This window comes from Erpetoichthys calabaricus, chromosome 1 (genome assembly GCF_900747795.2).
Source record: "Erpetoichthys calabaricus chromosome 1, fErpCal1.3, whole genome shotgun sequence".
Lineage (NCBI taxonomy): Eukaryota > Metazoa > Chordata > Cladistia > Polypteriformes > Polypteridae > Erpetoichthys > Erpetoichthys calabaricus.
This window is the reverse complement of record NC_041394.2, coordinates 192,906,056-192,921,842: the sequence shown is the minus strand read 5'-3', so window position 1 is coordinate 192,921,842 and position 15,787 is coordinate 192,906,056. Positions and strand designations below refer to the sequence as shown.

The window sequence follows — 15,787 nt, the reverse complement described above, 5'->3', positions numbered from 1 at the left end:
ACTTGATGATGACGGTCACGTGGACTTCTGGTCTTTAATCCATTAATGTAGGGACATCACGGTGCTTTGATTAGGTGGTGGTGGCGCAGATCTCCATCACAGAAAACCGGAAAACAATAGCAATGCATATCTTTCTGTTATCAAAATTTGGATTATCAATGAAAAGAAACTTTTGTGTGCTTGAAGTTAGGAAAAGATATCTGTTTTGTTATTTAGATCACGAATTTTGGCTTAATGTTTTGGTTTTGACCATCTGGTTGGTTGTTTTTCTGAATTTTTTTTTTTGTCTTTTAAATGTTATTTTTCATCCCCTAGTCACTTGGTCTGCCATAATTAATAAGGCATTAATTTGGATTTTCTGAAAAGAAAGGACTAGGCTATGAAATGAGATAAATAAAGTCGATAAACATGATACAAACAGTCTGGCACATAATCTTAAACATTGGTACCAGATTATAACCAGTCAATATTTATAAGTAAAATCTTTGTCCTGTATAATACTTTGAAGAAAACACACCTAACTCTCACAGTGATTCAGGTTATCCACAAACTTGGACAACCAGAATGTGCATGGTGCAGACCTTTACGCTGGGGGCACTCTTGTAAAAGGAAAAACACCTCCAATTGTAAGCTAAACATAATGTTAAAAACATAATATTAAGCCAACTTGATGTTTAAGATACAAAATAACAATGTTAAGTAATTCTCCATGTTCAACCCCCCCCCCCCTCCCCACCCAAATAAAAAAGTTTCCCACAGTAACCAAGAACACAGAAAACATTAATAAAGATACTGTATTCATAACAGTCCATTTTTGATAGATCTTTTCCACTCAGGTCATAATATCACTCCCTGTTGCCTTATTTTAAATTAATGATGACTAATTAAAGTGAAATAAAGTGTTACTGAACACCAAGTTAGTAGAGCTGCAAGGTGATATAACCCAGTATAGTTTTGTCTGATATTTGATGATTTTTATTAAGTGATATTAACTTATACAATAGTGTATATATTGCAAGTGCTTTGCTTTGATAATCATTAATTATAGCACTGGGCATTTAGAAACTGGGGCAAATAAATGATATATTCATTCATTCTTGCATATTTTGAACCTTTTATTCCACTACAGGGTCATTGACATCAATACATTTTTTTTTACTTTAAAAATGTCACTTTTCATAGCAAGTATCATCACAATTAGGAAGCAAACAGTAACAGTACAACTTGAAAGATTGTACCCAGATAACAGACATATCTGGTAGGATTGATGGTTTGTTATTCTTCTTGCTTGAAAACGTTTACTGTATTTACTTATTTAGATATTGGGTCTGACTAGATTAAGAATGTTTGAAAATGTATGTATGCAATGATGTCTTCATTGCGTAGCTTTGCTATTTTGCTTGATTAGTTTTACTGAATTATATCCTGATAATGATTTCAAATCAATCTTGGATTTTGGTAATTTCATTGATTAGCAACACTCATCCAGTATGACTGGAAATGACAAGTTACACTCGGCTTTCTGTTTGAGATTATTCTTATGATGGACATTTTCACCCATTTATGAAGTTAAAAAGTTAAAAAGGCTAAAAAAACGTACTAGAAGGAATTAAGTTAATGCAGTCAGATTTTTAAATGCCAAATTGATTTCTGTCCATGTGATTTATTTCATCATTGGTAGCTAACAGAGTGTATAAACTAAGGTAAGGTCAAATATGAAAAATTTCCAGAAAAGAATATAAACTTAAAAGCTTTAAACAAAATAGCCTTGTTGAGGAAAAAAATAGGAATATCTAAAAATTACTTATGGAATATCTCTTAGCATTTTAGCAGTAACAATGAAAATACAAAAATGACAAAATAATTACAATATATATCAAGGGAAAATGATTGAGAGAGACGGGACAGAATCTGTAAAATATCCTGGCATTCTGTCATAATATAAAATAATGGGCTGAATGTACTCTAGAAGGGAGATGATTACAGTAACTGCAGAGAGACAGCAAAGTTAGCATACAAAGAATACCTTATTTTAAGGTGTTATATTAAAATTCAGTTACATATGTAAGATCTTAAAATGTGCAAATAATTATGATGGTGTCATTACAGGTCAGCAAGTTTTTGAGTATGTCTTCAGTAGTATTTGCATATGCCTTCAATGATTCAATGATTCTTTACTTTTTGTCTCTGCTTGATGCATTGTTCAGTATTCTAATTTCAAACTAAATGTCATTGAGTTTTGTAAAATATCATTTATAAGACATGTGCTATAAATTAGGATATTTATTTGTGCCCAACTACACAGCAAACATTTGTGTTTGAAGTGCCAAACAAATAAAGTGTTTTAAGTTATACTATGTATGTATAGCATAAGACAAAGAATATACAAACAAAATAAGAGTGTTCAATTTAAGATAAAGTCATCAGAAATGTTTCTCAGAGATCTGTTAGGACAATTACTAAAATTTATGTCAAACATACATACATAGTTAATCAAATTAAACAATACAAAGGATGATAGTTATTGAAGAACCAAGAAAATCTAAAATACATGGGACATATACAGTACATAGCTTGACAAATACTTGGAGGAAAACAGCAACAAATGCCTTTTTGTAGATGATTGTAGGGCTAAATTAAGGAAGGTAAAATTATTTTAAATGTAAATGTGGCTGGAGACAACTTTGGCACCCTCTGACCATGCAATCAAAAAAAGAAGAGCTAGTTCTCAGTCCATGACAATGATAAAGTAAAACTGCTACTGCTGCAACAATTAGTCGGTCAACCTCACAATCTCCTCTATCCTCTCTCAAGACAAAGACAAAGAGGTAACTGAACTTCATCACTTGGGGCAGTCCCTAACCTGCAGAGAATAAGCCACTATGGCAGAGGACCATGGCCACAGATTTGGAGGTGCTAATTATCATCCTAATCATATCACACTCAGACTGCAAACAATTGTTGTGTACTATACACTGGAGACTTTAGTCTGATGATGTCACAGAGACAGTATCATTTGCAGGCAGCGGAGATTTACACTTTAGGTTTACAAACTGGATACCTCCAAAACTCAGCTGCACTTTGATATCCTGTCCATGAAAATAAAGATCTGAAAAAGAGACAAAACAGACTAATGGCATGGTCTAACGCCCACACTAAATCATATTGATTTAATACCAAGTATGCAAACACAGCTCCACAATTCAGGCACTACAACAAATATGGAAAGCCAGAGTGTTGTGGCACTTTTCACTAGGCACCTTTGGGCACATGGTCATAACCTTTTTCCAAGTTCCTAATGTATGTGTACATAATATTGGCAAACTCCAAGACCTCTTGGATATCTGTGCCAGGCAAGAGTGTTTCCTATATGGAAGTCCATTTCATCTTATGAATCTGAGGTTCAATTTTCAGATTGACTCTTCGTTCCAGTACTCCAGTGAGGCTGAGAAGGATGTTCATTCAATAGATGAAGCACTGACTTTTTCCCATTTTTGAAAAAAGTGGATTACCATCCCAACGTGCCAGCCTTGAGGCATTGTTCCCCACTCCCATGCAACAATAAAGAACAGCTTTAGTCTAAATACCTCCACAATATCACCAAATTACACCCACTAGGGCAGATTTGTGGTACATTAAATTTAATGTAAGTAAATGTAATTAGGAAGTTAAAATGTTAAGATTTCAACCTAGAAGTTATAGTGGATTTATATCTCATATCTAGGCCATTTACAAAAGCCATCTCAAGTGCTACTTAGATGTTTTGTTATATAGGCCGATATTTGAAGTACAAGTCAAGGGAGGTTAGGGACAGGGCCAGATTTTCCTATAGGCTAACTAGGCTTCAGCCTAGGGCCTCAAGATCAAGAGGGGCCTACATTCAAATTGTTAGCAAAATTTTATTATCTCTCATGTAATTTACAAACTTAAAAATGGAAGGTGAAAGGGCCTCATAAGTGGAATAGCCTAGGGCCTCTTTTCATATAAATCCGGCCCTGGTTAGGGAGTACATGTTTTGTCTGCATATTATAAAAAGACACAGCAGTGGTAAAGAAAGCCCAGAGAGGAATGACTATGCTGACACAAGAACCGCACTGTATGAGAAAAGAGTGAAGGAGATTAATCTTTTCAATTTAAGCAGGTTTAGATGAAGAGTTGATTTGAACAAAGTGTTTGAAATTATGAAGGGAATTTGTACACAAATAATTATTCACAGAAAGAACTATATGTATATGGAATGAACTACCAAGAAATGTAGTAGAGAGTGGTAATTTATGGACCTTCAAACTCTAGCTATTTTTGAGAAATTAGACAAAGAGGAATGGTGAGCTGTGTTAGTCTGAATGGATAGTTCTCATCAAGAAGACAAGCAGAAAAATGGATGACATTAGTTCACAGCATACACTCTGTAAGTCAGTGCTGTTATCTATTGAGCAGTTCATATAATTATTGTACAGTCTTGGGATTGAGGGATCTTTCAGGTTTCTCTTCTACAGTGTAGAACTACAGGTTATGTTTATGTCAGATACCGCTAAGCTGGAGCTACAGAGGCCATTAATGCTCTGACAAACACAAGCGTGTTATGATCTAACTCTTGTTTTGATTTTTTATTAGTTTTTCCTTGCTTTTAAAAATAGATCTGTTTAGGGGGTTTTAAAGCCCAAGGTTTATAGTGTTATGTATGTTTATTGTTTTCCTGTGTTGTTAACGATATTCTCCCATGGCGCTATTTTGTTTTTGTATGGGTATCGCCATTTCAAGACACATTATCTCTATTTTTGTCAAGCTTTTGCCAGGTATGGTCAACCAGAAGTGTGCAGCGTGTGACATTGCTAGGTCAAATGTATAAAGGTTAGCTTCATGTACTTCCTTGTTGTCCAAACTTGTCAGTTCAATTAAAAAACCTAGTGTTATTACAGTTTGTAAAAAAGGCTCTCTGGTTGGAAATTCTATTTGTTTCAGTCATGATTTTTGTCTGTGGCTACGTGAACTGCTAATTATTGTCCCTTTCACTCTTACTGTATTCTCTATTTCATATCCTAGGCTTTGTTTATTAATTTTTTACCTCTCAGTTATGACCTTGGCTAGTTTAACCCTGATAATGATCTGTCTTGCAATTCCAATTTAATTTATTAACTGCTGCCATCCAGTGCAGTTCCATTCAGTATGGCTCATCTAGCTAAAATAGTTTTAAAAGGTCTCATCTTTCTATTCTTTAATTCAGACAGGCTCGTCACAGATGGACATTCCTCATTATATATTCCAGATCTCATACAATTCTCTTTAGTCAGCTCTGCTGTGCTGATTTCTGTTATAAATATAACTTTAGGCATATATGTATTAGGGGTTGGGTTGTTCTTCATTGTCCACATGAGCAAATAAAAATCTCCCTCTGTTAGTCAAGTTGTGAATTTCAATCTTGGCAAATACACTCTGCTTGGATTTACCTTTTAACTTGTGCCTATGTCTTACACCATTTGTTTATTCTTCACTCAGATCTGAATTGTGAGAAACACACTGTAGAAAATCAAAGTTCTGTTTGGAATTTATTTTTCTTGTAGATTTTTGATATTACAGGTGTGCAAGTAATACAATACAATATCATAGACAGTATTATAAGTAAATCAGTAACAGCGTACTGCACGATAACATGCAGTGAATACACTTGACTTGAGCCTTCATAGTTTTCATCCTTTTTCTCTGTACGTTTAGCATTTGTTTGCTCAAAGGGTGATGCAATTGCTGCTTCCTGAGCAGCTCTTCTTTTCTCCACTGTAGCGCCCCACTTCTTCTCTTCTTTCATCGGTATATTTCACGTTAAAACTGATTAAGTCAGTGTAAGTCAGTGTTTGTGTTGCAATTACTTAGTATGTTTTCCTTAATTTTCCTCAAGAATGAATTAAGATATTAAGAGGTAGGGGAAGTGATGGCGAAGGTGGTAGGGATGAGAATGGCGCCCGTACTCTTCGCTTTTAATATAAAGCTGTAGTGCAGAGTTTCAGCGTAGTATATGTGTACCAAATCTCAAGCTACAGGTTATTTGATTTTTGACTTTGACCTTCCTGGGTTGACCTTTGACATTGGAGGTCAATCATCACCCCAAAAGCAGATAGTAGACATCACGTAGTATTTCCATCCATCCATCCATTATCCAACCCGCTATATCCTAACTACAGGGTCACGGGGGTCTGCTGGAGCCAATCCCAGCCAACACAGAGCGTTAGGCAGGAAACAATCCCTGGGCAGGGCGCCAGCCCACCACAGGGTCTCGTAGTATTTGTGTACCAAATTTCAGGTCAATTGGTCAAAAGGTTTGTGAGCTACAGGTAATTTAAAATTCTGGACAGACAAACGAATAACCACAGTAGTGTATTATATAAGACATATTTTTTTCACATTTCTTTTCAATCACTTTATGTATTAGATTACAACATTCAAAAATAAAGAAAAAAATTTTAAACTTACTTTGGCTGATTGGGTTTTTCATAGTAGATTCTAATCAAAAATTTCTTTAATTGAAAACTGTGTGTTCAATCAATCAGTCAATCAATCAATTAAACAAATTGTTTTGTATAATACCCTTCATAGAACACACTATAACACAAAGTCAACATTGCTCTATACATAATTTGATTTTGATATATTTTATTAATTCCTTAGGGGAAATTGTCTTTTCTCATGACCTTTGCAGTTCAGAGTGCAGTGTCAGACATTGCACACTGCCCCTGGAGCATTTTCCAGGTTAAGGGACTTGCTCAATAAATTACCAGGAAATAAACTTAAAAAGAGTCCTTACAAGTAAAGATGAGATAAAAATTGTGTGCAGAGTATTAATTTTGATGACAGTGACATCTGACATTTGATCTCTGCTGTAAGGAAAATTAATGCCTGAAATGTGCAAGACTATTTATTTTCTGCCCTTTTTTGTTATCTACCAGAAAAAATCAAATGATACAGTCAAAGCCAAATGTTTTGAGAATGACACAAATATTATTTTTCACAAAGTTTGCTGCCTCAATTTTTACGATGACAATTTGCATATACTACAGAATGGTATGAACAGTGATCAGATGAATTGCAATTAATTGTAAAGTCCCTCTTTGCCATGAAAATGAACTTAATCCCAAAAAAAAACATTTCCACTGCTGTTGTGAAGTAGGCTTCAGGGCACCCAAGAATATCCAGCAAGCGCCAGGATCGCCTCCTAATATTGATTCAGCTGCGGGATCAGGGCACCACCAGTGCAGAGCTTGCTTAGGAATGGCAGCAGGCAGGTGTGAGTGCATCTGCACGCACAGTGAGGAGAACACTTTTAGAGGATGGCCTGGTGTCAAGAAGGGCAGCAAAGAAACCACTACTCTTCAAGAAAAACATCAGGGACAAACTGTTATTCTGCAAAAGGTTTAGGGATTGGACTGCTGAGGACTGGGGTAAAGTCATTTTCTCTGATGAATCCCCTTTCTGATTGTTTGTGGCATCCAGAAAAAAGATTGTCCGGAGAAGAAAAGGTGAGCGCTACCATTAGTCCTGTGTCATGCCAACAGTAATGCATCCTGAGACCATTCACGTGTGGGGTTGCTTCTCAACCAAGGGACTGAACTCACTCACAATTCTGCCTAAGAACACACCCATGAATAAAGAATGGTACCAAAACATCTTCCAAGAGCAACTTCTCCCAACCATCAAAGAACAGTTTGGTGATGAACAATGCCTTTTATAGCATGATTGAGCACCGTGCCATAAGGCAAAAGTGATAACTAAGTGGCTCAGGGAAGAAAACATCAAACTTTTGGGTCCATGGCCAGGAAACTCCCCAGACCTTGATCCCTTTGAGAACTTGTGGTAAATCTTCAAGAGGATGGACAAATAAAAACACACAAATTCTGACAAACTCCAAACATTGATTATGCAAGAATGGGCTGCCATCAATCAGGATTTGGCTCAAAAGTTGACTGACAGCATGCCAAGGCGAATTACAGAAGTCTTGAAAAAGAAGGACCAACACTGCAAATATTGACTCTTTGTATAAACTTAATGTAATTGTCAATAAAAGCCTTTGAAACTTATGAACTTCTTGTAATTATACTTCTGTATTCCATAGAAACATCTGACAAAAAGATCTAAAAACACTGAAGCAGCAAGCTTTGTGAAAACCAATATTTGTGTCATTCTCAAAGTTTTTGGCCATGATTGTACATTCTAGCCAACCTTTCTTGATACCTAGCCTTTTGCACACTTTGCATATGTCTTGAAAAAGTTAAGATTGAGTGAATTTTTGTGCATCAAAGTAAAACAGAAGATGTTGGTCAATACCACTGTTTTGTCAGAGGTATAAGGCTGTTCTGACTGTGGTAGATTTGTGATTTTCAAAACACCCTCAAGTGCGATTCAGGAGTGGTGCTGGTGGGCAAACTGAAAAGTATAAAGGAGCTGAGATTTTGCAAGGAGTGGAGTTTTTTGTTAAGAATCTGGATATCCCACAGTTTTTTCATGTTCAGCTGAATCCACACTCTGATTGAACCTAGTTACGCCATGACCTTGTCTATATCTAATATGTAGTAACTATGTAACTGCACTTAGACATGTATTTCATCTGCATGTGACAAGCCCACAATGTAAAACTGCCAAAATAAGTGTCCCAGTAGCAATGTGTAGATATTGAAAAAGGACCGAGGGAGAGTCCCTCCCACAAGAGAAACCATAGCATAGCTAGCTGAATCTACCATGAAACCAAATAGTTTGAATTTGTCCAGAGAGGTAAACATACATGTAGCAGTAACATACTACATTAATTGCAACGTAACTCTGAAAGATGTGTAGTAAAGTGTTATAGTCAAAGGTATAAGCTACCTGTCAATTTTTGGGCATGCTTTATACCAAAAATGTTCTAAAAATGTTTCATCCTGTTCAACTTATTTTGTAATAATAAAATTAATTATTCAAAGAAGACAGTCTTTGAACACTTCTTAAATTGACAGCTATGATCCCATACATCCAGTCATCCCTAAAGTTTAGCTATTTGACTGAAACTATGAGGTTGTGCTGTAAGCATATGTCTGCTGGATATGACTGGGAGATGTACGTGATGTAAAAGAAAGTTTAAAAGGTAAAATAAATAATAACATATTTACACCTTATATTCCCATATGCCTGCATAAGTATTCAATATTCCTCTATTAAAGGTAAAAATCTTCAGAGTTTAGCTTTTGATCCTGTGTTCTAACCAACACACTACAGTGATTATAGCTTACTTTGAGTCTCTTCACTCCAATACCTAAAGTTAGAATTCATATACATTCTTCACAAACAAAACAAAAGGTTTTTATATTTGCTGCAGATCATGTTTTACTTGAAACTATCCTGAAAACACTTTTACCTGACCACTTATTGGAAGTTACAAGCTTTAAACTGTATGTTTTGCTTACTGTCAGTTAATCAATCTGTGCTGTACCAAAATGCTATTTAAATGAGGACTGATAGAAAAAGAAATTGAGATAAATGAGCTGAGAGCTAACATACACATATGGTGTAAGGGTGGAGGGATGAATTCACAAATGGGAATACTGCTCACACACAATTTGCGCTGTAAATATCGTGGGATATCCAGCAAACACGGCACAGCTACTTCTTTAGCAACCAAGATGTCAGGATAATGATAAAGAAACATATCAGTTATTACCTAAGTGTTGGTAGAAAGAAAATCAGTGACAAGCACCTGCAACCAAAAACTAAATGAGGAATTACATTCTTCCTCCAGGGAAAAAAAATCTATGAATGATATACAATATGAAAAATTGCATATATAATTGACTGACATCTACATTCTTTTATTATTAAGGAGTTTCAGTTTAAACATGGCACAAGAACAAAAAATACACCAAACGCTACAAAAGCAGTAAGAACAAACTTCTTAAGTGGTCTTTACAACTGAGATTGTCTTTATAATATAGAAGCAGCAATAGTATATAGAATGTAAAATGTATTTTTTGGAATAGTTATCTTAAACTAATTGTTTTATACTTGTAATATTCTAACATAACATTTACTTAGAATGCATAATTTACATCAATGACTTTGTAATGTTACTAAAACAAAAACCAAGTAGTCTTCCCATGATTCATACACTTTTGAAATTAATTTAGGGTCATACGAAAAGAAGAATACTTATGATACTTATTATTTCAGATTTTAAATGATCACAAATTCATTAAAGTGCAGTTGAACATTTTACTCATATACAGACAATTACAAACCCACTGCATTGCATTATTCAGGGTTTTTTTCTACATTTAAAATAGTATCTGTACTATATACTTTTACTATTTTACTGCCTAATTTTAAAATAATATAGGACATCACTTAGTCAGATTCACATTACCATGCTATTCAACAGAAAATATTTTGTGAAGCGGTTGAATTATTTAATATATTTGCATAATATAACAGTCCCTCTGGAATACTATATGAATTTATAAAGAATAAAGAAAGACAAAGAAACACACAATATGTTTAAAATGATTTCAAATATTTCATGGTAAACTTACCATCAACACAAGATGGTGCAGCCCGCGTTGTTCCTGCTACTTGTCCAGGAAAGCAGGAGCACTTAATAGTCTGCGATCTTTCCTCTATTTTGTTTTTGTTACAACATCTGTGTATTGCCACTACCTCACAGGTTCCAGTTTTGACATGGTGAGCTGTAAAAGTCAACAGAAAAACATATTGTTTACTGCTGTACCAATTTGCATTGCAGTTCCTGTTAATATGGTAGTTAAAAAAAAAAACAAAACTTTACAGAAGACCTGGTCTTAAAACTATTACCGAAACCAGTGTGCTATTATCGTTGAAACATTATTTTAAAAAATTGCTTACAGATTGAGGTGTTTAGGGTGGTATGAATTTGAAACCATATGACAGAAGATATTTTACTGCTAAAACTTTTCAATAGTGACCCAATTTGCTATTTTACAACAAAACCATGTGTGCCTTCGATGAAAAGCAATGCAACATTGCAATTAAAACTTACGTTAAACTTTTTATAGCCCTCTGTTGAGGCATATGGATGTTTCTAAGATAAATCCCATACTAATTACGGCTTTTAAAAATATATTCATCATCTTCTAATATAGGTACTTTCTTTCTTCATTCACAGCTGAGCGATGTTCAAGAGTAATTAGTGGCAGTCAATCTGTTTTTGAGAAAAAAACACCAATACAGTACACTCTTTATTTTTTTCACGCTTTGCATCTCAAACTGTCCACATTAATAATTTCATCAAAGTGTCCTTCTTTTGCATCATACAACTTGTCCACATTGTTAGCAATTTATAGAGACCGGTTTAAGATAGTGATTGACTTCTAATGCTCACAAGGCTGTGAGCTTTCCATATAAATTACTGCCAACATTAGGCAACTGCATTGAATGGAGGATAAAAAAACAAGTTTTATATAAAAAATAAGTTTTATATAAAAAATCTGTGTTTTATAAAAAATGAAATGCTACTTGTACCACTGATTTAAAGGTTCAGTTGTTTGTTATTTCATTTTATAAACCCACTTATTCCATTACTTGGAGAGACCGGGCTCAAATCCTAGTGTTGTCACCATATTCTCCAATATCTGTGTTGACTTAAAATGGCTCTATGTGACCAGCATGTGCCCAAGCGTGCCTTTATCTGACACAACATTAGGGTATCCTGAACTGGATCAGTACAGTCGAAAATGAATGGGTGAATGAAATTATTAATTTCAAGGGTTGTGAGGTAGAAGCCTATCCCAGCAGTCTTGAGCACAAGGACAGATCCAGTCCAGGACATGATTTTATTCCATCAATGTCCCTAAACCTCTGAATGATGCATGGCCCTTAAAACGCCAGGTCCCAGAACAACTCACTAGACCTAAAGGACAAATATTAACGTACTGCTATTCCACTAGGTCCTCTTTCTTACAATTACAGGTAAGACATTGGGGGCATGTACTGATAGCACTTTGCTGCATATACCTAGATTGGGACCCAGAAGGTGACACCTCAGCACCACCACTGGAACAGTGTGAGGTTTTTTACGGTGGTTGGAATGCTAGTCCTTACATCAACCCCAAAGTTTTCTCTATAAGTTGGAGGACCTGCTTACAGGCCTAGATTCAGATTAACATCATACCCAGGACAAAGCAATTAAGAGTATGCAGAAATTTACTAGGTTCTATTCTCCTGGCAAACTCTTGTCAGATGACAAGCCCTATTGAATGTATGGTACTATAGTTTATGTTAGTGGATTTTGACTCAATTATAGCATCTTCAGCATACCTGCATTGTCAGCTTCATTCATTTTACTTTGGCTTCATTTATTTTAAAACACCAAATCAGGAATAGAAATACTATAAATAAAAAAAAAATTCAGTAAAGTATGTAAACTATAAATCACAAGTAACTTGGCAGTTTCTAAACAAAATCTGCAGTTTTATTTTTGCAATGCTACTTACTTTTTCTGGAGCAATAACTGCTTCCTGAAAAACAATCTTTTTGGTGAAAAGAAAAGTTTGCCTATTGAAAAAAGCGATATAGGTTAGATTCTCATGGCCTTAGGCCAATGTAGAACCGTGATTCCAACCCTGATGAGATAGTGAGGGTGGAGCTTGTGATATTTGGAGAGGTACTATAATAACAAATGAGGCATGATGATCCACATTCTTTTGAAACAGAGGCAAGCTGTGAATGCAAATGAAATGTCTTTATAACTGCCAGGAGAAAACAATAGGAGTTAACTTGGTTACCACCCAAGAACATGTTGCATGGAAAGTACAAGTAAAATAAATAACAGCATGGATGGGATCTACAAAGGAACTACAGTATAGATGTTACATTCAGCAATACATGAAATAAAGGTTTCAAGGTGGTTGTCGTATAGGACCATTTACACTATATTGGATCGTGTCTGCTATTACATTATCCATCCATCTATCCATTATCCAACCCGCTATATCCTAACTATAGGGTCACGGGGGTCTGCTGGAGCCAATCCCAGCCAACATAGGGCGCAAGGCAGGAAACAAATCCCGGGCAGGGCGCCAGCCCACCACAGGGCACACACACACACACACACTAGGGGCAATTTAGGATCACCAATACACCTAACCTGTATGTCTTTGGACTGTGGGAGGAAACCGGAGCACCCATAGGAAACCCACACAGACACGGGGAGAACATGCAAACTCCACACAGGGAGGACCCGGGAAGTGAACCCGGGTCTCCTTACTGCGAGGCAGCAGCGCCACCACTGCACCACCATACCGCCTGCTATTATTTTGTGTACTGTGGCTAATGAAATACATTATAAGGTATTCTGGACAGTTATCACAACAAAACACCAATTGCATTAAAACGATTGACCTCACCTAGTCATTCAAACTGTTTTACAACTTTACTTGGAGCCACAATAAGCTATTAATGAATAAGCAAATCTAGACAAGTTCCCAGTGCCTTTAAAGTATGCATTCATTTAAAAAAATGTGATAACACTGTATCAGGCTTACTGCTAGCCCTTATACATGTGTATACTTTATACGGTATGTTATCTGTCATACCGTATAAAGTCTGTCATTATAAAGCATTTAGAAAGTAACAGCATTTAGAATAAAAGAAGAGACAAGGGAATGAATATTACACAATAAATGGATCGAACCTCGGACATTTGTGCCTGAGGCGAAGCTTCTTTGGTAGATACTGCATCATATACCATACCATCAAATCAGTATGGTAACAACAATCAGATCGGGGAAAGTAAACATGAAGAGTGAACAAAACCAAACAATGTAGTTGGATAAGGACAAACCAAACGGATTTAAGTCCTGCAGTTGTTTAGGTCTTGAAAGAATAAATGAGGGACTGGTCAAGTTTGGCAGAAAAAATTAGTTGTCAACAATGGAATATTTAGATCTTATGCTTTGATATTGTATTTGGAACAGATTAAAAATGATGGTAAAAAATGTACTCAAACTTTTCTAAAGAGTCAACTGCACATACATTCTGCCTAAAGCCTATTGTATTCCTGGATATTTTTTTATGTTATGGGCATTACTGAGACAGAGCTAAAGCAAAAGTCACGTTACATTTCAGTTTTGTGAGCTTTGAGGAATATGAAAGAGAACAGAAAAAATAAGAGAAAGGGATGTTACAGTATACAAATAAAGACTGCAACATAAAAGGAACTAAAGGCACCAATTCAGAAAATGAAATATTGTGTACAAAAATGATAGGTAAAGATAAAAAGAAAATGGTCAAAGTTGGTCCGTACTTGTTTGGGCTTAATTTTCTTTTCAAAGTCAAACTATACAATAAGAGAGCTAGTAGTTAGTGATGATTACAATGCTGAAGGCTTTTAAATCAGACCGAGAAGAAAGTCTGAGGTACTCATTACAATTTAGTAAGAGTTTTAAGGATAAAGTAAGGTTTATAAATGAATGCAGCAGACTGTTTAGAAAAAATAGTAATGATAGTTTAAAGAAAAAAAATGAAATAGAAATTGGCAAATTAAATCACAAAATTGATCATTAACAAGGCAGAAGCCTACACAGAAAAAATACAATTAAAAAATAAGTTATGGAAATCTAAAGCATTTTATTTGGTATAAGTATAAAATCAGGAATCTATATGTTAGAAACTAAGAAAAATCAATCTTTACTGCTTTTTTCTTTTAAATACAGTGAATTTGCAAGAGAACACTTTGGATATTTTAAATTCATCATCTTCTTAACTTAATGCAAAAATATAGTACAGAAGAAAGAAAAAGCTTCTTTCATAACAGCTATAAATAAATAATTTCTCTTAATGTCTTGGTTATACTTAGGAGTCAACCTCATTGCTGCCATGTCATCTGGCACATTTTTTATTCACACTCTCATTCGGCCTCCTCTCCTTCATTTCCGTCACAGTACACCATTTCACCCATTCTCCACCATTTGCTTCAAATACCTCCTTCTTTTTCCTTACAACATAACTTAAAATCCCTTGTGACGGATGGCCGGGGCCCATGTGTGGCCGGGATGGCCCTTCACCATATATACCAGGGGGGCAAGGATGGGAAACCCAGTATCTCTCCCTGGACGCTAGATGGCAGCATCCCTGGGTTGCAGCGATGCCTCGGACTCCCCCAGGGCTTCATGGGGGTTGGAGTTCTGTGCAGCCCTGTTGGGTTCCACAGGCGCCACCAGGGGGTGCTGCAGCAGGAGCTGCTGGGCCCTTTTGGGCATTGGTCTCCCCACACCTGGAAGTGCAGCCGGATGTCAGCAATCAAGCACCTGGAGTACTTCTGAGTACCCAATAAAGGGAGCCAGCGACCACCACTCAGCGGCCAGAATCGGGAAGAAGAGGACAAGGTTGCCAGGGAGGAGTGGTGTAGGAAGATAAAGTGTGTTTTACTTGTGGTTCTTGGAGTACTGTGCTTGGGACTGTGTTGTGGCTGGAGGGATTACAGGGAAGATGTGCCCTCCAGCTAAAGAAAATAAATATTTGTTTTAATTTTTACCCGTGCCTCCCGTGTGAATCTTTGTCGGGTCGGGTGCAATATAGCGCTAATCTTACACCCTACACCAATCCTTTCTCATCTTTGTTCCCTAAGGGAAAATTTGCATATCCACCTGTTTTGTTGTGTTATATTCCTAGGATGACCTTAACAAAAGGTTCTCAAGTCCATGCTATAGCCCTCATATGTTACATTACCTTTTATATTTATTGCCTACTAAATACTAGAACAGGCAGGAGAATGTTACACATTTATTAATAGCTATGCTAC

At 36.0% G+C, this 15,787-nt stretch overlaps 1 protein-coding gene across 2 annotated transcripts in view; it reads right to left on the bottom strand.

Moving 5' to 3' along the window:
* The window catches only part of LOC114658490 (chemokine-like protein TAFA-2), a 636,259-nt gene that overhangs the window by 132,750 nt on the left and 487,722 nt on the right, over nucleotides 1-15,787 (bottom strand). For both annotated transcript variants that reach the window (XM_028810567.2, XM_051928696.1), the window contains exon 3: nucleotides 10,545-10,697. In XM_028810567.2, the coding sequence (XP_028666400.1) occupies nucleotides 10,545-10,697 (153 nt within the window). The remainder of the gene's footprint in view (nucleotides 1-10,544; nucleotides 10,698-15,787) is intronic.